The sequence below is a fragment of the Leiobunum rupestre genome, chromosome 6 (assembly GCF_980474605.1).
Source record: "Leiobunum rupestre chromosome 6, qqLeiRupe1.1.hap1, whole genome shotgun sequence".
Classification (NCBI taxonomy): Eukaryota; Metazoa; Arthropoda; class Arachnida; order Opiliones; family Sclerosomatidae; genus Leiobunum; species Leiobunum rupestre.
In genome coordinates this window covers 11,410,632-11,436,167 of record NC_143389.1, presented here as the reverse complement: position 1 = coordinate 11,436,167, position 25,536 = coordinate 11,410,632, and the positions used below count along the sequence as shown (strand labels likewise).

The 25,536-nt window shown below is 37.0% G+C and overlaps 2 protein-coding genes across 4 annotated transcripts; both read right to left on the bottom strand.

The window, feature by feature from the left end:
* Positions 1-2,789: 2,789 nt before the first annotated feature.
* On the bottom strand, positions 2,790-19,530 carry LOC149939263 (serine dehydratase-like). The gene is made up of 7 exons (XM_090177900.1): positions 19,393-19,530; positions 12,576-12,762; positions 11,767-11,995; positions 11,323-11,362; positions 10,971-11,207; positions 8,755-8,879; positions 2,790-3,039 (listed from the first exon to the last, which is right to left on the bottom strand). Exons 2-7 carry the CDS (start codon positions 12,738-12,740, stop codon positions 2,840-2,842), a joined length of 996 nt encoding a protein of 331 aa, XP_090034026.1. The 5' UTR covers positions 12,741-12,762; positions 19,393-19,530; the 3' UTR covers positions 2,790-2,839.
* Positions 12,736-18,891, bottom strand: LOC149939264 (uncharacterized). 3 transcript variants are annotated; one of them, XM_090177902.1, is made up of 7 exons: positions 18,281-18,891; positions 18,032-18,213; positions 17,859-17,960; positions 17,674-17,793; positions 17,379-17,598; positions 15,494-17,309; positions 12,736-15,434 (listed from the first exon to the last, which is right to left on the bottom strand). In XM_090177902.1, exons 3-6 carry the CDS (start codon positions 17,904-17,906, stop codon positions 17,089-17,091), a joined length of 609 nt encoding a protein of 202 aa, XP_090034028.1. In that variant the 5' UTR covers positions 17,907-17,960; positions 18,032-18,213; positions 18,281-18,891; the 3' UTR covers positions 12,736-15,434; positions 15,494-17,088. The 3 variants fall into 3 exon arrangements, with proteins under 3 accessions (XP_090034028.1, XP_090034027.1, XP_090034029.1); XM_090177901.1 differs by having other exon boundaries at positions 15,494-17,598; XM_090177903.1 differs by lacking the exons at positions 17,379-17,598; positions 17,674-17,793; positions 17,859-17,960; positions 18,032-18,213; positions 18,281-18,891 and having other exon boundaries at positions 15,494-15,592; positions 15,677-17,084.
* Positions 19,531-25,536: the final 6,006 nt, after the last annotated feature.

The window sequence follows — 25,536 nt, the reverse complement described above, 5'->3', positions numbered from 1 at the left end:
TATATTTATATTTAGTAATGAAAAATAATCATATTTATATTTAGTAATGAAAATAATCATAACGAACGTAAGGAACAAAAAATCACAATGAACTTAAGGAACAAAAAATCACAATGAACTTAAGAAACTAAAATTAATCACAATGAGCTTTATTTACCAAAAATAACATTTGACAAAAAATAACGGAAGAAAAAAATTTACAATGAAGTCAGGGACCCCAAAATGATTGCAATAATCTTGAAAAAGTCGCACTAAAGCCATTTAAACCAATAGAAATCCTTGATATGTCCCATCTTTCGAGGAGAATCTTGCACGAAGGAGGCTTATTACAAAAGGCGGGGTTAGAACCCTGAATCGTTCCTCAAGATTCCTGTACACGAAACGCATATATATCTAAATCTCCTAAAAATTAGAGCAATAATTAAGACACACACCAAAGAATCAATTATTGGCATACGCATTTGAATTATTGTTAGTAACCCAAGCCGTCTGATATTCTGCCTTGCATACCATCTTTATGACGTTTTTAAATATTTGGGTCGATTTGATCAAGTTCCAAGTGATCGGCAAGGGGTCATTTTGATCGACGTAAATTTGATCGACAACGAAACAGCAGTTTCCATATGATCAAAACGTTTATATTAAATAACAAATGATCGACAAATTGCAGATTTATTATTACAAAAATGTTAAGCTTAATTCAATAAAGGTTCCTATTCTCATTATTTATAACTAGTTTTGCATTTCGATATATAGTGAATTATCTTATTTTTATTTTTTACTTCAGGAAATATTTACTACGCGCTACACTGTCACAGTTTTTGTTCTTTGATTTATTAGTAATTCTGGTACCCGATTTTAGCGTAATTTTAATTAGTATTTTTTGGTCGTGTTTTACGTTAAGCTAAGTATGAATTAGTTTGTCGTTAGATATTAACTGTTTTACCAACGGATTTGGGAGAATCGGTTGCGTTAAGGGCCTCGATCAGAGCTAACTGTCAAAACCGTAACATTTTGTAGCACGCTTTTTCCCATTTTAATAGTTTTTTGGCAATTTTTCTATTAAAATCTACAGACGATTTTATATTCAGTTCTATTTACCTGAAAATAACATTTTCGGTTTTACCATACATCCATTCAATTAAGCTAAGAGGAACCACCTATGGACTCTTGCAAAGAGTGATAAAAAACACTTTTTTAACATCCATTTAATTAAATTGATATTAACGTTAAAAATTGTGCAAAGTGCGGATTGTTGAGAATTCACGGGACGAGGCATTCCATGTGAAATCAACACAATCATTTAAGCTGACCATTTCGGACTTTTACGGAATTTCGCATAGAGATACTGTGTCGGGACACCAAGAAAAATGCAAAGTTATTTAATTTAGAGCTTTCAAAAAATGACTAAAATCACATGACTCGTATATTTTCTAATCCTCATAGCAGCTTGTGGTGTCATTTTACTTAGCTGTGTGTGCCCTATCCAATGATATACACCAAATGTAAATTATTTAAATAAACTATTTTTCAAAATTCAAATATTTTTATTTTTTTTAAAGTGCATCTTTAAATATTTTTTTCTAAAAAATACAGTGAATAGTATATATTTACGTTAAGTGATTGTCAAAATTTAAAAGTGGCAGGTTCATGGGTTCATATTTAAAAATTATTTTATAAAAGGTGGTTGCGAATGCCTTCAAAATTTCATCGTCATAAATATTTTGAAAGACTTTTCTTTGATATGTTCACAAAACTTCCCCATCACATCAGATCCAGTAAAGCGTGGTAACCAAGTATTGCCCTCGCACGCTCTTCCCCAATGCCTTTATAAACTGTCGAAAACAGAATTGAACAAAACTATCGAGGACAATCTTTTGAGGTGTGTATGCCTACTCTACAGAACTAAGAAACAGGAGTCGCTTGAGCTCCTTCGTTGGAAACTTTATTCTTCGCGTGGTTTGCAAGGTGGAAATATCCCTCCTACAAGGGGCGCAATGAGACCACACATATAAGACACCACTTCCAGAAAACTCCGGATGGAAAATAAAGGAAAACAACTCGGGTAAATATGAGGCTATAACAAACTTAGAATTACCAGCACCAGAAGCCATCTTAGAATTGATAAAATATGGGTGCAAAAGTGGCTGCAAAGGCCATTGCTCTTGTCGGAAAAATGACTTATTTGGAACAGACGCCTGTTTTTGTTCAGATAACTGCCATAATACTCCTTTATTGAATTTAGACATGTCCGACGACGATGAAGATGGAGAATAGTTTTATTAAATTTAAAAAAATTAATTTTTAATATTAACTAGTCAATTAATTCAAGTACCTGATATTAAGTTTATTTCTACGCATTTGTTTTTTAAGTGTGGAAGTTTTTTCATTTAACCAAATAACGGCATTACGTAAATCAATACTATTAAGCTACAAAAACCAGGTAAAAGTCATTTGACTAATGCTAAATTATGGGATTACACTTTGGTGTGGGTAACTTTAATAGCTTATACAGACGTTGCTACTTGACTAAGAGATTAGCTGTGGGAATTTTTAAAAACCCCATGAGCTTATTAAAGAGAATATAAATAGTATTGAATTATATAACCATCTTTCGGTTCCCATCGGAATATATGCGTTTTTAAAAAGGAGGGGGTAGAAATTAATGCGAACCCCCCACTAGACAACTCAAAAATATTCAGGTAAGCGCGTGATACATAAGGGAATCATATAAAATTTAGTTCACATTTTTGTGCCAATTAGTTGCTTTGTAAGAAAAATAAAAACCATTTACAGAGGGGGTAATTTCACCCCCCTTTCCCCCTTTTTATTTTCAAGCTTATGGTAAATTATCAGATATATTAAATTTTTCCTTCAACTCGGTCATGATTTTAAGGCTGATGTGAGTACCACCGCAGACTATCATGAGAATGGGGCCATCTTTAACGGCACCTTCCTCTTTCAGAGTCTTTATGAGTCCGCTGTACGCAGCCGCCAAGGACACACCGCAAGACGGATCCACCAGCGCCCGATGGTGATCTGTAAACAAACACGAAATTCGGTTACTCTTTACCGAGGTGTTTTTGTGGTCCAAGAATCTTTATAATGAACCACTGTTATCTCCGAAAAGCACCAGGATTTCATAGATATTGGAGCAATTAACTCTAACTGGGGCTTATCCGATATCTTTAAAATTAAAAATACGTAAATAAGTGGGCGGCGAATAAAATGAGAAATAGACTTGGGATTGTGACCGCCGCGTTTGCTTTTAGTTCAGTTGATTTGGCGGTAAAATTATAAGGTCATTTACCAAATGTTTTTAACGGTAATAGCTTTGTTTATATATTCCTAAAAGTGTTTGTGTGTCACTATATATATATATATATATATATATATATATATATATATTTATATATATATATATATGTGTGTCTGATTGTCTGTCTCCTTGTAAGCGTCCACACCATCAGCCTTGGCGAAATTTCTCTCAGGACACAAGAAAAACGAATCGAGCTTTTCTGGAATTTCTCCAAGAGATTCGAAGGGAAACTTACAATTTGATGGACTGGTTGGAGTGTTTTCCAGTTATAATTAAAAAAAATTCTGGAGATACACTTGCTTGTTCTGGAATAAATAGCGTGTCAACATGTTGAAAAATTTCCATTTTAGAGCCTTTAATTACTTGTGTACAGTGTTGAAAGTAACATAAATGATTGTGAATTTCTTTCCACGTACTAACATCATTAGGGTATATCGAATGCCGCCAAAAACACTGTGTTGCTGAAGGGAAGCTGAGGTTAATAATCTTTACTACGTCTCTAGTTATTTACTTGATCTAAATATGTCAATATTATTTGAATATTACCATTATTTTTATTTTTTATCAAAAAATGGGCCCCTCGAAACACTATGCATAAGTTCGATTACTACGAAATGAGTTCCAGAATGCACACGTCTAAAATCCAGATCGAGACAGGAGATTTTTGCTCACTTAGGACTAGAGAGCTGCAACGGAGTGGAAATTATTCCGTTTCCGCGGACTCCGTTCCGTTCCGCGGCGCTGGATCGGAATCGGAGCTAATTTATAAGAAAGTAGAGGAACGCAATGGAATCGGAGCAAATTTCCGAAAATTTGTTGTAACGGAACGGAATCGGAGCGAAATTCCGAAAAATCGTTGTAACGGAACGGGATCGGAGTAAAATTTTCCAAAACCTTTCTAATGGAACGGGATCGTAGCAAATTTCCGAAAAAAAAGTCGTATATTGAAGCATGGACACTATTTTCATTTCTCTCTTGGCTGCTGATTGGGTCTCCCACTTTTCCAGACAGTGAGATCATAATCCCCCTTCTTCACCGGCTCGTGGGAAACATAACTGCAACTGAAGCCTTTTTCTCTACGACTACGTTGCATACATCAATGCGCAGAATCGCCAAAGGTACAAAGGCCGTTTAGCGAAAAGGTCGAATAAATTGGCGGGGTGACCCGGCTTGCGGTAAAGTTTTGATTTTACATTAAATTCAATAGAAATAATAATTGGTTCTGTAAATTTCTGTATTCAGGAAAATAAAATAATTTTTCCTAATTTTTCAAGACTATAGACTCTTAAACGCGCCTTCCCAATCGACCGCCATTACCTTACAGTCTACGGGGAGGGTGATGAGAAAACCGGATTTGGGGGGATGAATTTTCTGCGGTAGAGGGCTGGCTCGTTGGTTGTCTGTACGATAATGGCGGCGCCCAGTAAACGTTTCTAAAAAGAGTGTATACTGAGGGAAAGCAAAATATAAAACGGGAGCGGAAACTGAGCATAAATATTAAGTAATATAGACGATTAATGAAACTGAGCGGAACACGAACGGAAATAATATCGGAGAAAGAAACGGAGCGGAGACGGACGGAAAATATTGACGATAAATTAAACGGAGCGGAAACGGACGTAAATAATGGGCTAGAAATAAACCAGAGCGGAAACGGACGGAAATAATGGGCTAGAAATAAACCAGAGCGGAAACGGACAGAAATAACGGACAAGAAACAAAGCGGACCGGAAACGGACGATAACCACGGACGAGAAACAAAGCGGACCGGAAACGGACGATAACCACGGACGAGAAACAAAGCGGACCGGAAACGGATATATGTACCATACCGGGAAACAAAACGGAGCGGAAACGGTATGGTATTTTCGCTGCTCTGCAGCTCTCTACAGTTAGGACAAACACAACTGCATTGAAGTTCCCGAGTTCGGCTTTGCCCCCAGGTTTTCCGGCAGCAACAGTCGAGGCAACAGCGCATTGTTGTAAGCTTCAATTCGCGAGTTTTTAGGAGTTTGTGAGAGTTCCACGAGAGTTTGTCAGAGTTCGACGAGAGTTTCAGAGAGTTCAACTTGAGTTTTGAAGAGTTCGAAGAGTTTGGGTAAATTTTGAGCGTACAAGTGAGCTCAACAAAGAGTGCAGCTGAGTTTTAGTCGCCGCGTACACCTGAGTTCGTAGGTGTCGGACCCGTCGTAAGTTACATACATCAACGTAACGTTATGAATTAAAGGAACACATTATCGTTCCATTTTCAATTATCGGTCACGCTAGATTCCACAATTTGCTACTTGAAATTCAGGTCGAATTTGGCAAAAGATAATCTAGCCCTTTAATTCAATAATTTTATGATGATTATAAAATAATAATAAACTTGGGTCATATACCCAAGGCACCACAATAGTTTTATTTATGTATGTAGCCAAAAAAAATCACCATGGTTCCGAAAAGATATATCGCTTGAAATCCACTTCGCTTAGGTAGATGGGGTGGGGGAGTGGTTAGCACTTTCGCCTTGCAACAAGAGGAGCTGGGTTCGATCCCACCTTGTGACACTGGTTGAAAACTCGGAACAACTCCTTCTGCGTTGAGTTCTCTCCCCACTGGTTTAAGGGGTTTTCCCCGGAGCTCTTCGGTTTCCCCTTCCATAAAAACTTATCGGGGTTAACGATAATAGTTTTAGGGAGCTGTTGGCTCGCGTGGCGTGAAGGGCTTGCCACCACCCTCCTACGCGTTGCGACCCGGCCACCTGAATTAATGGCTTTAAAAATCGCTAGATGACTTAGGCCTAAGGTGGTGCCTTGGGTATTAGCCTAGCTAGGTGATTTCTTGCGATTTCTTTTAAGAGTTTCATGGTCCATGAACAAAACAAAATTTAGTTTCATTCGCTCTTATTAATAGTTCAACTAGGTTGACTCTTGCTGCGATTGTGAGGTACTATATTTTCCCACGCACTTTTATGAGGGTCCGGTACATCCGATATTTTCATTTGGTGATCAAAACTTTCATGAATTAAATGCTAATTTTAAGTTGATTTAAGTCGCGTAGCGTTGAGTGAATTAAAAAGTTAATCCAGGTGAACGAATAATAAGACAATTGGAAAAGTCGCTGGCATTGGTTCCCTAAAACTAAGACTTCCGACGGGATTGAAACGCACGTTGGTGATGTTTGAATACCCACCCCCATCCCTCCTTATTCATGGCGGCTGTAAATAACACCTGGATGCCGCGGGCCGTCTCAACCAAGGATCCTATATGTTAGAAGGATATGAGGCGAGGGACAAAAAATGGCAGCGCCGTCGGTGGGTCATACGCGATAGAGAATCCGTCTCTAGATTCCGTCAAGGACCAAACATAGAAGAAGCACCGCAAAAATTTGTCCTTGAGGGAATAGAAAAAAGACGTCCCACGTTTAGAGGCTCTCTTAATATCGACGGCGTTGCCGGCGTTTTGAAAACACGGACTGGCCGGAGGGCTACCTATCTTTCTAACATACAGGATCCTTGTCTCAACATTGCCACGCTCCCTAAGCATAATGATATACATTCGTCTTAACGGCAACAACCCTCTGTGAGTCTCTACACGAAGTAGCTTAACATATGACGATACTCTTCCCCCTCCCTCACGGGAGGTAACAAGTTGGGTCAACCACTATGAGGGAACGGGGAGGAGGTTGGTTATCGGTTGTGAAGCCAACGCTTAACCACGACAACTGGGCCAGCTCCGACTGCGATCAGCGTAGAAATGAGCTTGTATCTGGTTAGCATTTAGCTAACAGGAACAATGAACCAACTTTTAATACAATCAACGGAAGCGAAGTCATTGATCTTACACTATGTACAGAAAATGTCGCAGTTACAATTACTGACTGACATGTATCCAATGAACCGTCTCTGTCGTATTACAGATATATGCTTTAATATTCTGGTCAAACCCGTAGGGCTTTTACTGAAGTTCACAATCCCAGACGTACATTTGATCTGGTTATAAGGAACATCTAAAACTCTTTCTTAAGGATGATATCCCAAAGCTTTCATCGGTATTGGATTTCTTTTGGCTGTTGATCGCATGCAACATGCCACTATCGACTGCTATCACCGAAATTGTCCAACGACGACTACCAATCCGCCAGGGTTAGTTCCTTGGTGGAACCATGAGATTAGTAGACTTCGGAAAGAAACCAGGAGGCTTTTTAACAAAGCCAAGAGGCAGCCTACAAGCGGACCCTCACTGTCTATCACAAGGCCTTTCGCGATGCTAAAAAAGCTTCGTGGAGGTACTTCGTTGAGGACATATCAGATATTCTCAAATTAAAGAAAATTATAGCACACGATAATACCACTGAATATTCTTACTCTATATCTTTTTATAGAGGGAGCTGCTACTTTTGGTGCCTACAGGCTTAACCAAAATGGGTGGTGGAAGGTAAATAATTTGGAAAATAGCCACAAAAAGCTCTACCGAGATATTTCTAGTCAGCTACCGGTACTTAAGATGGGTGCTAACACTTCGGCTGCTAAATTACACATTAGTAAGCCTATTGAGGTAAACTTCCCAAGCTGCACGGACTGGTCCAATATTTCCCTCGGTACCAAAGGTCTAGTTTACCGATAGCTCTAAGACCAATTCTGGTACGGCCTTACTAGTAATTATGGTTTATACGAAACCTTGGGAGAATACGCTGCCGTTTCCAAGCCAGAATATCTGCTATCTGCTTCTGCGTCGAATATTGTCTGAAAACGAAGCATCTCGGGAAGGTTATCCAAATCTATTCGGATAGTCAGGCCGCTCTTAATTCTCTTAACCAGTATGGTATCACCTCTAAACTGGTTCTTAGCTGTTTAGATCTCCTTTTCGTTCTTGGGACGCACAAGAAAGTCGAACTTTATTGGATACCTGGTCATAAAGGGCATCACGGGAGCGAAAAGACTGACGCCTTGGCTAGGGGGGGTGCCAATGTGAGGTTTAGTGGTCCGCAACCTGGTCTCAAAGTTTATGTCGGCTTGGGCTTGAGATGGATGGTCAAAGGCAGGCCAAAGAATTTATCCCAGGCCCTACTAGGCAGAGAGCAAAAGAGCTACTCTTAACTATCTCTGGCTAATATAAGATTGGTCACTAGCCTACTAACAGGCCATTTCCAACTTCACAGACACTTAAATCTTATTGGAGTCAGTGATGAACCAATTTGTAGGGCTTATTTAGCTAATAAGGAAACTGCCTCTCACATTCTGTGCAGCGGTGATTATTAAGCGGCTCAAAGGCTTGAGCATCTCGGTAAGCACCGGTTAGAGACGTATGACTTCTTCAACATGGCCGCCAAGCGGATTCATAGCGTTGGGTCGGAAATAGGACTTTTTACTTAGTCATAGGTTAGCGGTTTCACAACGGACCTAGGGTTGAAGTGTGCGGCTTACCACCCCGTTCAATAATAATAAGACTTACCGGCAAATTTGCAACACGCTTTTACAGCTTCTTCGTCAGTGACAACTCGGGAAATGATTTCGTGTTCGTTCAGGTATTGCATTAATCTGTCACACACTGAGGTACTTCCTAGTCCCACGGCGACACTATAGGAATTGCAAATAATTCATGTTTAAGTTAATAATAACATTTACAAAAATAATTGATTAATTAACTAGATCCTCAAAAGGCCGTTTCTCAAATCGTGTACACAGAAAAAACAACGTTTAGCTTCTAAAAACAATTTAAGTACCTAAACTCATATATTTCCTAAACATATTTGCAAATCGTTTAAAACCTAATTGCATAGATGTTTTTACATTAACTCCAAAATTGCAAACACTTTATTAGTGTTATGATGCGTCGCTAAACGTTTATTTTGGAAACGGATAAGAAAATTAAACGTTCAATTGTGAACTTATATGATTATGGGGAAACGTAGTGCTTAGTCTTTAATGTTTAGAGTGTTAGTCCAGGTAAATAAACCGCAATTTTCCTGTTTGCAATTACTAATGAAGGATCGTTTTATTTCGTAAGTACTCTGATTTTAAATAATAATAAATAAATTAGTAATAGTGGGGTGAATTACCAAATTTTACATGAAAAAGCTGTTGATTTTAACATTTAGAGAAAATGTTAATAATTAATAATAATAATAATAATAAGGATTTATTATGGATATCCAACTCAGTATGATTATACTGATTTCCAGTTGGGTCCAGTGTACATTAAATTGCGAAATACAAATAGCAATAGAAATAATAATAAAAGACAAGTTAATCAAATGTTAAGATGAAGTCATGAATAAGATGTTTGAACTTTGAAAGGGAAGGGTTGCTGTAGATGAGTTTAGGCGGAAGAGCATTCCATAATACTATTTCGACTCCAATGATGGTTTTTGCGGCTCTGTTCTGCAAAATCTGTAGTGACTTTAAACGACAATTTGGAGCAACATTGTAGAATAAGTCCCCGTAGTCGAACAGAGGCTGCACAAGGGTTTTAAAAAGCATGTTCAAGAGTTTAATATCAAGGGCGGGTCTAAGAGTACGAATACACCACAGTCGTTGGGACAGTTTCTTGGTGCGGGGGATGGTATGTGGGTCAAAAGAAAGTCCTTCGTCGATTAATACACCAAGATATTTCATAGATATGACTCGTCAGACGCCACTCAAAGGCAATTCCTATACGTTTGTAAATAAAGTAAAGTGCATAAGCCTTAATGTCTAAGGTAAGCATTAAGCCTTGGTAAGCTTTAATGATTACGATGTTAATAAATACAGTAAAAAGGACCCAAATGAAATTTTACAACTTTGAAAAATAATATAATATTGGAATTTTAAGGCTTACTCTTAATCAAATATTGATCTGTCATTTAGAATCTAATTTTATGATGAAAAATAAATCTTATAAATATTAAGTATTTGTAAAAAAATACTCATTTATCCAAAATGATTAGTTAGATAGTTTTATAGAAAACAATAAATGTATGTAAATTTAATTTGTGATATGCTTATCAAAAAAGATAAGTTATATTTTTTATTCACATTTGCTAAGTGTATATAATGCTATAATAAAAAGGTTTTCATTCGAAGATTTTATATCAATAATTATAGAACTTGTAAGATATGTTTCAATGCTATGCATTTAGCAAGCTTAATACTTTTAAAAGCCATATTTCCAATCCCGCAAGCTTAACACGTATATACGTTATACATTAAAATATACATAAATGTGTTTGAAACCTATACAGCTTCAAGCTTAAGCATGTTTAAAAACTATTTACGAAAACAATAATCGTTCTAAACACGAAAGTGTATTAAACGTGTATGAAACGTAAACATATTTTTGGTAATAATATCAAAAACCTAAACAATTTGTGTACTAAACATGTGTATTAGATAAAAAGATTTGGTCCTAAAAGCATTTAGCTTTTATAAGTGTTTAAAAAAAGCGTTGCATTTTGACGTTTAGGAAAAAGTTTAAACCCTAAACTTTGTTATTTCTAAGTAGTTTGAATTTGGATTTTCTGACCCTTTCGGAAGTGAATTTCGACACTTGGCACTTTTGCCTCTCAGCAAAAGGAGCTTGGATCACTGAGTGAAAATTCGGAACCGCTCCTTCCGCGTTGAATTCGCGTGTTATCTCCTCAGTGGTCTAAGCTAGTTACTTTATCCACTAATGACCGGGCATATCAGCACCTTGTAATTCCAGGAAGGGTGATCTTCCGGCCAGCAGCCACCGATTGGTTGAAGCAGTCGGCGCCGACAGTCTCCATGGTCAGCAGGGGCACGTCGTCCCAGCCGACCTTCTTCATTCCCAGAAGAACTCCGCATGCAAGTCCTCCGCCCCCAATACTGACCACCACCAAACTGGGTTTGCCGTTCTTGAATGTTTTATGTTTCGCAACTTCAAGTATCATAGTAGAATTTCCTTCCCTAAAATTTTAAATTTCGAATTGATTTAAAAAAAGTTTGCTAACTACAATTGATTCTACACAATTAATTTGGATATAATTAATTCATACAAAAGTAATAAAATTATAATAGGTACCAAACTGTTGGGTGATCAAACGGATGTACATAGAAGGAACCTGAAATTAGAAATACAAATTCTGTTAATTTATTTTATGAATTTGAAAGAAGAACAATGTATGTTTGGGACCAGAGGAACGTTCACTTAATTAATCTGGTGTAAAACTCGCTAGTAACCAAGGGAAAATCATTCAAAATCACTAAAATATTGAGAAAGATCAGTGGTGCATTAGTCGCTGAAACATTCAGAAAAATCCGTGGAAATCACTGAAAAATTGTGATAAACCCACGCAGGCCCGGGTGTCTAACCGGCGATCGCAGGTCATATCGGGGGCCAAAGAGGAAAATTTGCCAATAATGGGAAATGGGGTCAACACGATTGCATAACAGGTGGGGCCAACTTCTCCGAAAATCAGTAACCAGGAATTGGAATTAACAGGCAATTAAGAAATGACCCCGTTACCCGTTTTTTTGGCCAGCTCCAGCGCTCGTTCGTTTGACTCGTTCCAAACTGATCCGTAGACCTCGACATTAGCACCTTGCGCTCGCAACTTGTTCTTCACAAACTCGGAAGCCGTTTTCGGGACGACAACGTGGCACTTGGTCTGGAGTAATCTCGCGGAGACCGATGCTGCCAGCCCCGCACTTCCACCAGAGGAAGATATCAGAGTGTCACACCCTTTAGACACGGCCTGAAATTTATTTAAATTTGAATAAATTATATTTTGGGAATTTAGAGGTGTAAGGGATTTGACTTGACGGTAGCAGGGGAGTTTATTTTAGTGTACAAACTAGAAGATTATTTGTTCTTTAATGAATTACTTCGGCTTCTTTTAGAGGATAATTGAGAAAATTTAAACATAAGTATGTCAGATTAAATTTTATTGAAATCCACTTCTAGAATGAACACACATTTTTAATATATTTCAGTAAAGGTCATTAGATCTATTACCCGCTTTTATAGTATAGAATTGGCGGGTGATAAAGTTGTCCATTTCATCGTTAGGGGGCGTAATTTTTTTAATATGACGTCAAGTCTAAGTTAGTTCTACGTCATTCGACACATAGCTATCAGTAAATTTTTCTAGAAACTAACACACTTATGGACATAATTATAGACTTATGATCACATTAAATAAGAAATATTTACATTTTTTGTTCAAATAGATCGATACATATTTGACCAGGGAAGAGATCTTTCCACAGCAGTCAATGGTGCCTGCTGTCCTGTTTTCAGTTTGGGAGGGGTTCCTTATTTATCTTTGTACTCACCTCTTGGCACATGTGACTGACCCCTCTCATTTTGTAGGATTCCCCCACATGGGTGTTTTCTAATTTTAGAAAAACTGGAGCCCCACAAGCGTCGCTCAAAGGAAGGCTTTCAATCAACGGTGTCTCGAAATAGAGACGCTCTTCTTCTCCGGCAGCGGAACTCATGACTATCTTCCACCCGTTTCCCCTAATTCACAAAATAAATGTTTTGTAACATTTGGTTTGAGCTCCATAGGGACTTGGGATGGTCATAGATCGTTTATGAATGAATGAATACTTCATTACTCTCCTATTTACCAGGATCCTTTTTGTAGCAGGGAAGAACCTATTTTTCAAATTCACGAGTACATATAACAGAACAAAATATAACTGAGATTAAATAATATATATATATATATATATATATATATACTAAATAAAAAAAATTAAATAAAAAAGTTCATGTTCCACTCTTCTTACACCACAGAAGCTGAATTGATTTGGTCAGATTTACAAGATGCCATTCCAAAAGAGTACCAAGAGCACAACCATCAACCGGGATTTTTCTAGAAACCGCATATTCACGACAAACTTTTACAATGTGTTAGATATCTTCAATCAGTCACGCCGGGTCACTCCCAAAAATTTGGGATTTTCGAGCCCCCGTCGAAAATAAAATAAAGAAATAACCAACAGCCCTCAATTAAACCTCGTTGACCCACAAATTAATTATCGACTTGATAACGTAGTTCACATGTACGTACTATCTTCCAAAATTCCGATTTTTGACCAAAAACTTCGGAGGGCTCATAAAATACATATTTGAACATATTTGGTTTCTCCAGTAAACCCGGATTTTTCAAACACAAACATTTTGCTACCGCGACCCCTAGTTCAGTTTATTGTACCAAAATAGAAGTAATTCTTCGTCCTTCTGCTGGTCATATCGGGTCCAACTACTTGTTAACTAAAACACCTAATAATCCACCCCTTCCGAAAGAAGCAATGGGTACGTTCAGTAACAGTCAACGGAAAAAAATCCGATGGATATATATTTGGCACCGATGAGCTTTTTCGTCATAATGACGTCGTAAGTTGCTGTCGATTTTTACCCGCTACCAGCGAGCATGAAAATGGGGCTTAAGAGTGGTTATATATACTCTTACACCAATCATGGGCAAACTACTACGGGACTCGTAATATAAGCCTATAGAACTTCGCTTCCATACGGTCGCACTAAAAATTTCGGTGCATACAGCGCCACCCAGTGTGATTTTTTGGAGTTGAAAATTTGGTACCAGATGGCAGCCGCCATGGAGATTGAACTTGGACAATTAGAAGGTAAAAACATAATTAATTTTTAATGGATATTAATAATTAATAAACTAATAAATGATTTTTGTTATAGATATTATAGAAAATCGATTTATGTCAATTGTCTGTGAAACGATTGAGAAACTTAATGATGCTTTAAGCACTCCTCGCAATGATGAATCAAAGAGAGTAATTAATATTTTAACATCAAAAGGATACTCTGTTGAATATATGATACTAAAAGATACAGTTAAAGAAGTGGTAATGAATGTGCTCATCACTGGTAAAGGCAAATTTTCCCTGAAAATGGGGCTTATCCTACAAAACCACGCTCTTCAACTAAAAACACAGAAAGTTATACGGATAATTTCTGAAAAGTATAAAGTAAGTTACCATTAAAATATTTTTTAAATTAAAATGAACATGACAAATATTATTACAGACTGGATTGGTCTGATGTGACTGATAATGTCATAGCGGCAGCTTTTATGAGGAGATTTTTAATAGTAGTAAATTACTATCTCGTATCAGGAAAAGAAAAACCATCAGGAGATACAACTCCAGATCATGACAAAGAAAATATATCATCAGAAGGAATACATTATGTTGGTGGTTTTGTCCTACAATCACTCAAGAAAAAGCTCGTGAAAATTAAAGGGTATAAAAAGAGTGATGTTCTGAAAGTGATTGACAATATGACTGCCAGTTTCGACAGTGAAAAACATGATTATGATCATTTAAGTCGAGCACTTAATCGTGGGGGGTTAAATAACCTAAATGAAAGGGGTTTTGAAATGTTTAAAACCATAGCAGAAATCTCTAAAAAGTATTACGATTCAAAGTGTTGTGAGCTTATTACAAACAGAAAAATAAAAACAGAAGAAGAAATTAAGAAGAATAAGCAAGTGTTTTAGAAACATGGGAAATTGTTTGCACTGGCCTATCTAATAATATCAAGAAGGTTTGGACACTGTCATAGCAACATACCTTAATACTCATGGCAAAGCGTTCACAAACTATTTAACTGAAAAATATCAACGTGATAGTTTAAAAAACATTAAATCTGTTCCTAGCTTACGAAAAGCTTTAAGTTCCTATGAAAAAAAATAAAAACTAGTCTTTAAGTCGTAAAAAAATCAAACTAGTCTTTAAAGGGAATATAACCTCAGGTATTTGGTGTGGAACACCAACGTTTGTAGCTCTGGCCGCTCTTGCCTTTGCCTTTAAAAATGTTTGTCGCCACTGTACAGGGAAATTTGAAAAATTGAAGGGGTCTTCCATAAAGATTGCTTTGCAGGTTATATTCCCTTTAAGCAGTAAATAAATGATTTTATTATATATTTGTAGTTGTATTTCCTCCTACTGCGTGAGGGACAATTCCTTTTAACAATCTTAATTTTCCGACGTTTAGCCCATATTGGCTGACAGTGGGATTGGTATTAGAACCGCAAAGGCTTCTGTGTTTTCCAAACTCCTGTTCTATAGGGTCTTGATTTAATTTTCTGGTTGAAATATATTTTGCTCCCTTTGAAAGCATATATCGAATGATTGTTATTATTGAACAAGCTGTTGAAGAAAATTACTTTTAATTATAAGGCAAACTTATGAGTCAAAGGTTTATGTACTTGTAATTTTGAGTCCCTCGTATGTTTCAGTGCTTAAGAGCATACTCTTTCGCTGTGCATTGGAAAAACCCTCTAAAGATGAAACTTCCTCCTCCCATTCTTTGAAATAACCCACAAAGTCATTTCAAGCCACTAATGAAACACAAAACCCTTTTAATAAAAATTTCAAAATAGTGAGCTTACTGTTAAACGGTTGTCATCAGGAAACTGAAATGGTTTCAGATTTGGATTCCTTTTATGGTATGATTTTGAGAAATCAGATGTATTCATAATATCAAAGTAATTGTTCATCAAGCTACAAAACTTAGCGGTTTCACTGCCCTCCTCACCAACCTCCTTCGTAATTCCAATGGCTATTTTTGCGGACAAAACCTGAACTGCATATTTCACTCTCATTTTACCATGCAATTTCAAATTAATATGAGATAGTCTCAATTTTGGGTAAAGTCTTGGAATACGTCTTACATCATTGCGGTATACTTTGCGGATGTGGTCCCAAAGTATGTGTTTTTTATTTTTCTTTAAAAGTCTAGTAGGCAAGTCATCCTTGGGTTTCTTTGGTGGTTTCTCTGTTAATGTCTTACGCTTTCTTTGAATTTTGGGTTTCTTAATCAATGTGCTGCATTCCATATTGTTGCGACTGGTCTTCATAAGGTGGGGATTGTCAAATAGAAAAAACAATGGTCTGGGATTTTGTTCCATTGCAAAATAATTTAAGCCATAATGGGCGAAACTACCATCATTGGGAGTAATCATATTGTTCTTAAAAAATGACCGGTTAGTATTGGCACCATCTCCAATGATTGTCAAAACCCGACAGTCTATAGCTTCTAGACGTTCAACAGCTTCCCAGATTAGCCCATTCTAATCTTCGGCATGCAGACCGCTACATGGGAAGAAGGCCAACGAGAACTGCAGTTTGGATGTAATGCCTTTCACCATAATTTGGAAAACATTCGTGGCCAGTTCAATATTAGTTCTCTTCTTATCATTATTGGCATTGTTAGCTCTTCTAACTTCATTAAGGGTTTCCCCCAGGTCCACAAAACCAACAAGATCACCAGTAGTCTGCTTATAAACTAATTCCTCTTTAATTTTCATTTCATCTATCAAGATAGAGACATACTTTGTATGTTCTTGATCAAAACACTTCAATTCCTTCATTCTATTTTCAAATATTGTAAACGAGTTATTTGCTTGAAATCCTAGTTTCGCAGTTAAAGGCACTGAATAGTTGTATAATGTTTTTTGACATGGTAACTTAAGCGCATTAGTTTTCCGCAAGCATTCATACGCACTTGGTGATTTACTGTGAATTAGTAAACACCATTTTATCACGCTTGGATGCCATCTACGTGCTCTACTATCTGGCGCTTTAATAGCTGATAGCTGCTGTTTTAAAAAAGCCTTTGAAAAGTCTTTTGTAGAATCCATATTTGTTTTTACAATTTCTTCAAAAATAACGCTGTCATCCTTTGATATCATATGCCCCTCTTCACGAATCAGCTTGCGATATTTCTGTCTTAGAAGTTTAGTTTGCTTTGAGAAATATTTTTCCCTTCTCTTTCCATTCTGTACACTGCAAATCAGCTGTTTTAGGTCATAAAACTTGGTCTCTTCTTTGGAGTGCAAGTTTTATTTTTTGACACTAGTTTACGTAAAATATTGCGTAGATTTTTGCAATATTTACATCGATGAAATCTACCGTCTTTTTTGAAGAGGAGTAAACATTTTGTTGAGTGAAGAGAGTCCCCAAGGTTATTACAAACACTTCTTCCAAATGAGTTAATATCCGGAAAATCACACTTTTTATTTCCTGGGCAAACACAAAAATTTTCAAGATTCTCTAGGATCTTAGGAATATCCTCAATGTCTGTGATTTTACTTTTCATTTCTTCCATAATAAAATGACTGGAAGGTACTTCTTTACCCAATACAGTTATGCGAGTTGATTGATCCTTCAAAATATAAAATGACAATTCCAGAACCTCGCCGTTGGCTTTAGAGTATTTGGCATAGTCAACTCCATAGAAAGTTGTCCACTTTTTAGGACAGCCAAACTTCTGATTTAATAGGTCAATTGTAAAAGGAGGCATAATGTCAACCTGAAAAATATAGAAATTTATAGCTTATATATTATTGTTAATATTCCAATACCAATAAGGGTATATTACTCGTACAGTTTCATTTTGTGAGCCCGAAGTTGATATTGAGAAATCGTGAGTTTGATTAATCTTTTTGACTGTTATTGTTTCTTGATAACGGTCACTTGGTGAACGAGTACAGGTGATATTATTTGCCTAAAATGAAGTAAGTCAGCAAGTTTAAAATAGCGGTACTAATTATTCCATAATAAAAACTTTACCTTTGGCCTTTCATATTCAAGTGCATCAGCAGTTGTCTCGGACAACATAATAGGATCTTCTTGCTGTAGATAACTTCTTTTACGATGCACTGAAGAAATGGCCTTTATAGAGGGCCATATAATTTTGTTAAGATTATTATACATTAACATAACAAAACTTAAAAATGTCTTACATTTGAAGTATCATATTGAAGCTGGGTATTATCGTATTGAGGTTCATAATTTTTTTGTATCACTCAAGTGGTTACCATCATCATAACTGGTAAATAGATCCTTACCACTGATGGTTTAAAACTGGAGTTGTACTAACATTATCTTGGGTAATAACCTTCCGGCGATCATTCCAGATAACAACCTAAAGGTACAAGCAAAGAGTGTTTTAATTTAATTAGTATGTATAATAAATATAATAGGATGCTTACCTTTCCATTATGTTTAATTGGATTTGGATTTAACTTGGAAGGTCCATCGTTATCCCGGAAATGTTTGCCGCAGACGTAGCGAGGAGTTTTAGAATAATGAAATTTTTCAGATGAAGCCAAGTCCAAACCACTGGCTTTTAACCAATGCTCAAAAAGAAACGGCTGTTTTTGGGGATTCGGATACCGATAAAATTTTAAATTTACACCTTTCAGCAATCTCGTATCACTTCTACAATCATCATAAAAGCATTTTTTAGGTGCCATCGCTAAAATTTAAATATTAACTCGTTAAATCAAACCACGGTATACGTCGCCATCTTGTACTAGATTTTTAACTCTCCCGAATTACGCAGGGTGGCGCTCCAGTCGAATAGCGCGACAGTTCGAAGAGAAATATTCTATGGGAGCTTAGTATAGAATTACGAGTCCCGTAGTAGTTTGCCCATGAACCAATAGTGTATTTTTTTCAACGGACCTTGCTCTACGGCGTATCGCGATTCGTGAAAATATGGTATTCTGTGAAGAGTTAGAAACATTACTTTACCAAGTTAGTAGATGAAAAACTCGATTTTAATTTATTCGAATTGATAAATTAATTGTGTAAATAACAACTTTTATTCGAAAACCAAAGAGAAAATGAAATATATTCAAAAGCGAGATAATTTTAAAAAAAAACTCACTTCTGTACAGATTGACAGACCTTGAATTTTTTTACCCTAGACAAATTCTGAGAATTTGAGTGAAGCAGTACTCGCGAAAAGAGAGCAATATAATTTATATATCCCCGAACTGACTAGTAAGGGAAAAAATATATATACCATAAGTGTTAGTGATATTTCTAAGCATTTAAATTAAAAACTTTGAACAAAAATAAACCCAAAATTTGATTTTATGGTTTGGTTTAGATATGGTTTTAAAAATTAAAAGTGTATGCCTAATTAATATTTTTTTTGAAATTTAGTGTGCATTAGTTTTTTTTTAAATTTGTATCATAAGGATTTTGGCCCTCCCAAACGGAAATGAACTTTTTGAAAATTAAAACTATGCATTAGAAATGTGTATCAACTTAAAAAGGATTTACTCAGAGAGTCAACTAAAATTGAAATGCTTACTTTAAAATGACCGTGTATTCGATGGGTTAGATAATTTAAGTTTCTAAAACAATCACAAACTAGAAATTTCGTTCGGAATACTCGTAAATAACAGCCAGAGATCTCGCGCCAAAGCACTACACTTATACTCCGTTTAGGTTGATCGCTTCAAATAACAATCGCCTTGAAATTTGAGGCAATCAGCTGCAGCTGATAAAATGTACCGTACGTCCTTAAGCTTATCTGTAACAAGGCCTGTCGCCTGTGTGGAACCAGAGTTGCCAGATAGAAGGGGAGTTTCCCAGCCCAAACAAAATAACTAGTCTAGCCCAAAGAATTGAGCGTAGCTCTCACTGTGGAAATTTGTCAGGAAAGTTGGCTGTCCGTCGCGCATTGGGGGAAAGGAAAAGGGGAACTTCGGAAAGCGACTATAGCGAAAAGATTTCTGTCCGTCGGAAGCCAAAGGAGTTGGGGAAATGGGGAGCTTCGGAATTAAAAATTAACAATAGAGTGCCAGCAGCTTTTCTTTCTGTACTTGGGTTTAATTAATCTAAGCCTAATTAACCACTGGATTTGCAGCTCTATCCGCTCAAGTCTTTGTTGAAAATGCCGTTTTCGGTTTTTGCGACGACCTAGTTATGTTGATAAATCATCGATTTATGTATGAAATATAACTTTTAAAGAAGCCAAAATAATATTAATATCATTATTAACGATAAACTGTATACATCTGGAATGTCTAAGGGTCTAAGGTGGTGGCGCCAGGGGGTGCCAAGGGGCCCCCAAAAATATTTAAATATTACAAAAAGCTTTGCGGATTATCTTTAAAATTCCTTAAGTCTAAGATACTACACGGAGCATTGAAATTGAAGGTTTGCGTATGAATCACCTAGAGTTCTAAATTGGTAATTTAACAGAGTAAATTACCAATTTAGGACTCTAGAATCAGCATATTTTGCTAACTTTAGGGAATATAAAGGGCTCTGTAAGTCTAATAGTGTCTGAGATACAGCTCTTCAAAAATAGGCAATTTTTGCAATAATTTTGGTTTTAAAACTATCATCTATGTTTCGAGCCAAACGTTGCCATAACGACGTGTCCTACGACCCTTAATATAGGCAATAGTTTGTAGGAAATTTAATTCGCTTTCATTGAAGCGTAAGTACCTTCCTGTAGGCCTACTAGTTCTCGAAAAAATGATCAAATAGTTAAATTACTGTTTACCGCTAAATTAAAGCAAGTGTCGGCTCTAGTGTAGTTGCGTTCTGGCTCAGTAGATGTCACCGGAAATTTTTGTCAAAAAGGTTTTTTTAAACTATCGTCCGTGTTTCGAGCCCAATATCGATCCAACGACATGTCCTACGACCCTTATAGTTTGTAAGAAATTTAATTTGCTTTCATTTAAGCACAAGTACGTCTTCGAGAAATAGTTAAATTGCTGTTTTGTGGTAAATGAATCCTATCATTTTTCTAGCGATTCCTATGGTTTTATTTATTTCCTTTAATATATTATTAGTACTACGGTTTCCGTTTAATATATCTTATATATAGTATAGATATTTATGTATATTTATATGTTTTATTTATACCAATTTTATTTATTTTATATTTTACTATGATTTTTCTTATTGTTTTTGTTTGTCAGTTTTTGAATAAGACATAACTAAACAAAATTACAAAAGTATTGAAAATTAAAACTACGTCTTTATTTGAACATACATGGACATGAAAAGCATACACTAAGAATATTTCGGTTTCTTTGATGGGCCGGGTGTGTCCTCAAAATCTTCGGCATGGTTTGGCTGCGCCAATTTTGTAGGAGGCGCTAGGCTTAGATCTTCTTCGTCAGATTCTTCCATCTCGACGGCTGGTACGTTGACGCAACGCTTCTCTTCACAGGATCTGCAGAGAGCAGAGCATTTCAGCCCTACTCTCTGGCATTTACACCTTCCACCATCACAGCCTATCTTTCAAGTGCACGAGAGCCCTTTAGGAGCTTCTGAGGGGCAGGGTCATTCTTCATCGTAGTAGGCATCAGCCCTTGTTGGATTCTCTCCCATCCCCATCTATCTGGGTCTCTTTCTTCTCCCAACCACTTGCGCAGATATTTTCCATTTGCGCTATTTCTCCGATCAAATGGTGCTATCTCCACCTCTAACTTCTGTTAGGTTTGGGCTGGATACTGAGCTTTGGCTCAGGCTAACGGAGAGGGTCCGTGCAAACTGGTCGCCTCGGCGGATTGGGTAGCCTGCTGTGGGGCGGCGGGCCTCTGTATGAGGGCACGGCGGTCCTGTTTCCCGGCCTTTGGGGTCCTACCGGGATCTCCGATGCCAGCTGTGCCGGGTTACTTGGGCTGCTGTGTGCTCGTCGTTTCCCTTTAGGAGCTCTCTCCAAAGGGTTTGACTCCTTACCTCCGTAGGTAGGGTGTCGTCTGGAGTTGCGTGTGGGAATTTGTCCGCCCATTGCTGTACTTTCTGTTGGGTTAAGTGGCTTGCGTCAAAGGTGCGACCATCAGTAATAGGGTTCACCTGTCCGGGCTAGGTGGACGCTGGCGTAGGGCACTATGATGATAGACCTCCGGTGGTATGGTCTTTGTTACTAGGTACACCGGGCTATAAATTCTGACACATGCAAGAAAGGCTGTGATGGTGGAAGGTGCAAATGCCAGAGAGCAGGGCTGAAATGCTCTGCTCTCTGCAGATCCTGTGAATAGAAGCGTTGCGTCAACGTATCAGCCGTCGAGATGGAAGAATCTGATGAAGAAGACCTAAGCCTAGCGCCTCCTACAAAATTGGCGCAGCCAAAACATGACGAAGATTTTGAAGACACACCCGGCCCATCAAAGAAACCGAAATATTCTTAGTGTATTTTCTTTTTTCTTGTAATTTTGTATGTTTTTCATGTACATGTATGTTCAAATAAAGACATAGTTTTAAATGGCACAAAAACCAGTTTGTGATTAATTTAATTTTCAATACGTTTGTTATTCTGTTTAGTTGTGTACGTTTTCAGTAAATATTAAGAACCAATATCGTCTGTAATTAGCTAATTACTGTAATTGAATAATTTGTTTTAACACTATTTTTCCAGTTTGGCGCATTGTTCTTATTCGAAAAACACAAGAAAAATCATAGTAAAATATAAAATTTGTATAAATAAAACATATATAAATATCTATAATATATATATAAGATATATTAAACGGAAACCGTAGTACTAATAATATATCAAAGGAAATAAATAAAACCATAGGAATCGCTAGAAAAATGATAGGATTAATTTACCACAAAACAGCAATTTAACTATTTATTGAGAACGTACTTGTGCTTAAATGAAAGAAAATTAAATTTCCTACAAACTATAAGGGTCGTAGGACACGTCGTTGGATCGATATTGGGCTCGAAACACGGACGATAGTTTAAAAAAACCTTTTTGACAAAAATTTCCGGTGACATCTACTGAGCCAGAACGCAACTACACTAGGGCCGACACTTGCTTTAATTTAGCGGTAAACAGTAATTTAACTATTTGATCATTTTCTCGAGAACTAGTAGGCCTACAGGAAGGTACTTATGCTTCAATGAAAGCTAATTAAATTTCCTACAAACTATTGGCTATATTAAGGGTCGTAGGACACGTCGTTATGGCAACGTTTGACTCGAAACATAGATGATAGTTTAAAAACCAAAATTATTGCAAAAATTGCCTATTTTTGAAGAGCTGTATCTCAGACACTATTAGACTTACTGATCTCGTTTTGTGCTCAAATTGTAGAACATGTACTCTGGTTTAAAACGATGATAAGTGATTTTGCGCTAAAACGCAAACGTTTGGAGCTATGAGGAAAAAACTGAAAAAAGTCCGAAAATCTCGCGGTTTTTAGCGTACCCCAGAGTTAGCACAGGGATTTCGAAGTTGCAAAATTGAGTATATACTACTGGGACCGAACCTAAGAACATAAAAAAGTCAAACCTACTACTACATTTAATGCGAACTTCATGTCTAAATGAACTGCACTATAAGTATGACAATGTTTAACACTTCCATAGAAAAAATTCAATGAGCATGACGTCACCCATGCTATTTACAATTGAGGAAAAAAGCTAGCCAGCATGGTGTTCATAGCCAAAGGTGCAACGGGACGTCATGCTGCCAAGTCTATTATTAAACGATAAATGGAAAGTTATCGTTCCAAGGTTACCATGTAACAAAATCTGGTGATTACGAGGCACTAACTAAACTATATGATTGTCTAAGCCAGGAATGTCCGAGGAATTCTTGAGGTTTCAAAATCCACTGCGATAACTTCCATTGAAGTTGATAACGTGATTTTCGTTAGACATGTAAACAAGGTTTCATTAAAGAAAATTACCATATGTTATACCATAAGTGTATGATGCCTCTAAGTATTCAAATGACTATGCTGTCTATTGCGGATATGTTTGTCCAAATAGACTTATATAATATCTCCGCATCCTCTATCAACATAAACTTGAATTACCGAAGCCAACGTTTCTCTAATCCCATTTGGTGCTGGGCTAGCCTGAACGGACAAAAGAAAAATTTCGGTATTCCCCGAAAATTTCGTTACCACGCTGCCTCGCAGAATCGCAGAAGCAAAAAAAAAATCTTTCCCCCTCCAACTCACTAGGCGCCTCCTAGTAAAATTAGTTTCATTCTCGACCGCACAGCTGCGCTGAGTCCGAAATGTTTTTTCAATTCTTTCGTTTTCGCGGGAATCGGAGATACACGTTTTGACATAACTTTTTGTAGACAGAGGTTCCACCTGGAAAGGGTTCGTTTGACTACTTAGAAGTTTTATTAACTTACTGTTTTACTTATGAGTTTCTATGTTACATGTATAAAACGTGTGCTTTTGTTCTAAAACAGGTGTTTATATTACCAAACAAGTTTTATTCTTAAACGGCACGTGATTTTGTCCTTGGGACATTTTCTCGCCACCCTTTTCCAGAACACTCGAGTTGGCCTTAAAACCTTCGGTTAAAGTGCGTTTGAAAAATATGAATTGACATAAAATAATTCCTCCATACCCGTACCGCGCGATAGCAGATCCAACCAATTACATTTTCCGGTGCACGAGTAGTATTATTTTGCCATTTCTGGAACCGTTGGAGCCGTTGCAGCTCATTGAAGCCATTGAAGCCCAAACTTTTTGTAGCTTATCTATACGAGGCTGATATAAGATAATATGTATCGGCACTTAGAGGACAGATAACTTAATCAATGGTGCTTATTGCAACTAAAAGTAAACACGTACGATTTGAGGGATCAACAGTTTACGTTATTCCGTATGAGGATAGATGCCAGGGGCGCAGGGGGGTGTATTCTGCTTCCCCCCTCCCTCCCAAATTGCCAGAATTTGTTATCGCTAGCCAATCTCTCTATATTTTGCTAGTGAGGGTTACCTCTCCGAAATACATCATGTACCCAAAATTAGACCGCAAGTGTTTTCTTTTTAGGGGAATCTCTATGGAAGTTTAACATTACAATAAAGCTAATAGGTCCAGTTGGGGGTACTTTTGGTCCGAAATGGGTTTTATAGGGCCGAAAATGGTGACTTTGGTCGCTTTTAGGGTACTTTTCGTCCATTTTGGTCCATTTTTGGGTACATCAGAAAAGCACGTTAACCATTATTTATAATCTCTAAGCAATAAAGAACAAGTTATTTAAATTTAATTTAATTTAGGACTAATTTTCTGATTAATAGGTTAAAATACATTTCCAATATATAAAACAACGCCGTTTTTTTCATAGCTTACCTACTGTTGTGTCCAGTGTTGGAAATAAGGCGGTGGCGTCGGTCAAAGACCAGTTTATTTTGGACTATGACCACTTTGACCAGTAGATTAAATGAAATCTAGGGGGTTCACTAGTCATAATGACCAGTTTATTTTTAATTAAAAGTATAATTCTATACCGAAAAGAGAAAGTGATAAAAGCGTTGCGCTCTCAGTTTCCCACAGCCAATGAAATTGCGGATTTTGACATATTTCTACTCCTAAATCGAACGTATTTCCCGGCATCTGGCAGTAATGAAATTTGACGTTATTATGTTACAATCAGTGAGATTCGTCGAGCTAAATGTGGACTATCTAGATCAATCATTAAGAATATGTTTTAGAAACATAAGCATATAAGACATTG